Below are 2555 nucleotides of genomic sequence, written 5' to 3' on the forward strand. Positions count from 1 at the left end.
TATTTTATTTTATGCTATAATCGAGTCAAGTTCATAGATTCTTATGGTTCCCGTCAAATCAAAATCCTGCATTACAAGAAATTAATGCATAATTTTTTCTTACTGGAATTGAACTATCACAATGATTTAATCTCCTTCGTAATTTAAAATGAAAATGTTGACACCAATCAAGAAAATGATGAACCAAAATACCCACATGAAGAAAAAAATATTTATTATTCATAGACATGCAACATTGATGCAACTTTTATTATTATAACTTAGTTTATTCATTTATTAAAGCATGCGTACAGCCTTAAAAGAAAAAAAAAAACTTTATTTTTAACTGGAAGCATTTGCGGAGCTCTCAGCAGCTCGATCTTCAAACCTTTTTAAACACAATTTTGAACGGAACATCACTCAAAGCCAGACGCCGCACCCCACCATTAATAAAAATGCCAACATCTCTGCACAAACCTCTGCAGAAATTACAAACCGAAGGACAGTAGACAAGCTTGTAATCACCAAAAAACTTCTCAATCTTAAACCAATTTCTCATGGTTCTGGGGCCGGGATTGCCTTCAACTCCCCCAGTTGTCAAAAGCCACTGTCCTAATACCGCATCAAAATTGTCAAGCTTCCACACTGTGGACTGCGCACAACTTGTTGCAGCGTCAAATTTGATATTTAAGTCGGTGGACTCACGAACAACGCCTTTTTTAGGGTTAACGGGCGAAAATGTTACCGGCAAACCATTTTTAAATGAGTGCTGCTCTTGAACAACATCTAGGGGACATGTCTTATTGTTGCTTCTGCCAGCAAGTGTAAGCCCGCCGCCTCGGCCCTTTGTAACGGGCAAGATATAGTACTTACTGCCAGTTCGGAGCTGCTTACCGGCGATGTCCAGCACCGGATCAGGTGAAGCATTGCCGTTGACAGGCAATGGCGTTGCAATGAAGGCAAAGAGAAGGATCAGCGAGGGTAAGACTAGTGTACTTCTCATTGTTATATCGTTATATTTTTTGTTCTTATCTTTTGTTGTTGCGTGTAAATAACCCTTATGAGGCCAAATTTATAGAGTTAGGCTAGTATAGTTAATTGACGGACAGCAAGTTGGTTTGATTCGCCTAATGTCCGATTCCAGAAGCCAATGGTCGCCCATACGACAAGAACGGATTATCACTCTCTGCTTTGTGTACTGTAATTATTATTATTTTTTTCCCGCCTAAACAGCCTGATAAGAAGATTTAATACAAATTCAACAATAGAAAGCGTAGTCTAGTAAGAAAGTCAAAGATTTAATTTAGAGTTAGAAGTCAATACCCTTATCTTTTCTCGAACACTAAATTTAACGGAATTTAGATCTGATTCCCGTGTCTTTGTTGATGGTTTCGTCATTTTGTTTTGCCTGGTATATATGTTTATTCTTAAAAGCACAAGTTTTTAGCTGAAGTTGACCTGGTCAAGCGACGAGTTTATTGAAAAATTAAAGTAGCAAAGAAATGACAAAGCATATGTCCAGCGAGGCACAACGTGAGCCCTGTCCTTTAATTTAAAATTTGCACCAAGAATTTGAAAACAAAAAATGATGTAAAAAGACATACAAGCGATGATCAAAACATGTTACCAGCAGATCTATTGGCTATGTTCATATGGAGATATCTGCTAGTATTATATTATGTGAAATTAACAGCCGTAGACAGATTTTGTATAAAAAATATTAAAAGATTTTGTATTTGTTTAACTTTTCACACTAAGTTTTCAGAATAAAATAATAGATTAAAATTTAAAAAAAAAATTTATTACCAATATTCAATTAAATACATTTAAAACTCTAATGTTTTCCTTAAATAAGAAAAGAGAAATTATCAGCCATGTACCATTAAATGACACCAGTATCAAACGTGCTACAACACTTTTCAAGTGTATCACTCGTATACCCTAAGTTGACAAAACACTTCTGCCGTCCACCAATCCGTTAATTGCCGTTTGCGAGCGCTGATATCATAAGGGCATTCTAGTCTTTTAAAAAAAAGACATGTCATCCCATTTACCTAGTAAAAAACGATATGTCATATGATATATTTTGATAAAAATGACATGTCATCCCATTTATCTAATAATTGCTAAAAAAAAGCTACTTTACAACCGAATCTACTCCTCCAAAATTTAACCTAAATTATTGAAGATCTACTCCTCCAAGCTCAAACTTGAATTTTTTATGGTATAATATGTATAATTATAAATAATATGTTGTTAATAATTTTTTATGGTATAAGATGAATATTTTTTATGGATAATTGTTAATAATATGTACCATTAGTAATTCATATTTTTTAATAAAAAATGTATTGTTAATAACAAAATATAAAAAAATTGTGTATAGAAAATTTACATTAATTTTCAAGGTAAATTTATTTTTTTACCTCATTTTGAGTTTAAAGGGTAAAATAGTCATTTTGCTCAAATTTTGTTAAGTTCTTAACGGAAGTAAACGGAAAGGTGGATGCCACAACTCTTTTGTCAACTTAGGGTATACGAATGATATAAGCGAAAAGTGTTGTAGCACGTTTGAT

General features: G+C 33.4%; 1 protein-coding gene across 1 annotated transcript; it reads right to left on the minus strand.

The window, feature by feature from the left end:
* Positions 1–361: 361 nt before the first annotated feature.
* LOC18049567 (kunitz trypsin inhibitor 2) lies at positions 362–997 on the minus strand. The gene has a single exon (XM_024187062.1). The coding sequence runs from the start codon at positions 980–982 to the stop codon at positions 362–364; it is 621 nt and encodes a 206-aa protein (XP_024042830.1). The 5' UTR covers positions 983–997.
* Positions 998–2555: the final 1558 nt, after the last annotated feature.

Source organism: Citrus clementina, unplaced genomic scaffold (genome assembly GCF_000493195.1).
Source record: "Citrus clementina cultivar Clemenules unplaced genomic scaffold, Citrus_clementina_v1.0 scaffold_3, whole genome shotgun sequence".
NCBI lineage: Eukaryota > Viridiplantae > Streptophyta > Magnoliopsida > Sapindales > Rutaceae > Citrus > Citrus x clementina.

Excerpts from the sequence above, each read along its gene's own strand:
- LOC18049567 (XM_024187062.1), bottom strand. The coding sequence starts at position 982 with ATGAGAAGTACACTAGTCTTACCCTCGCTGATCCTTCTCTTTGCCTTC.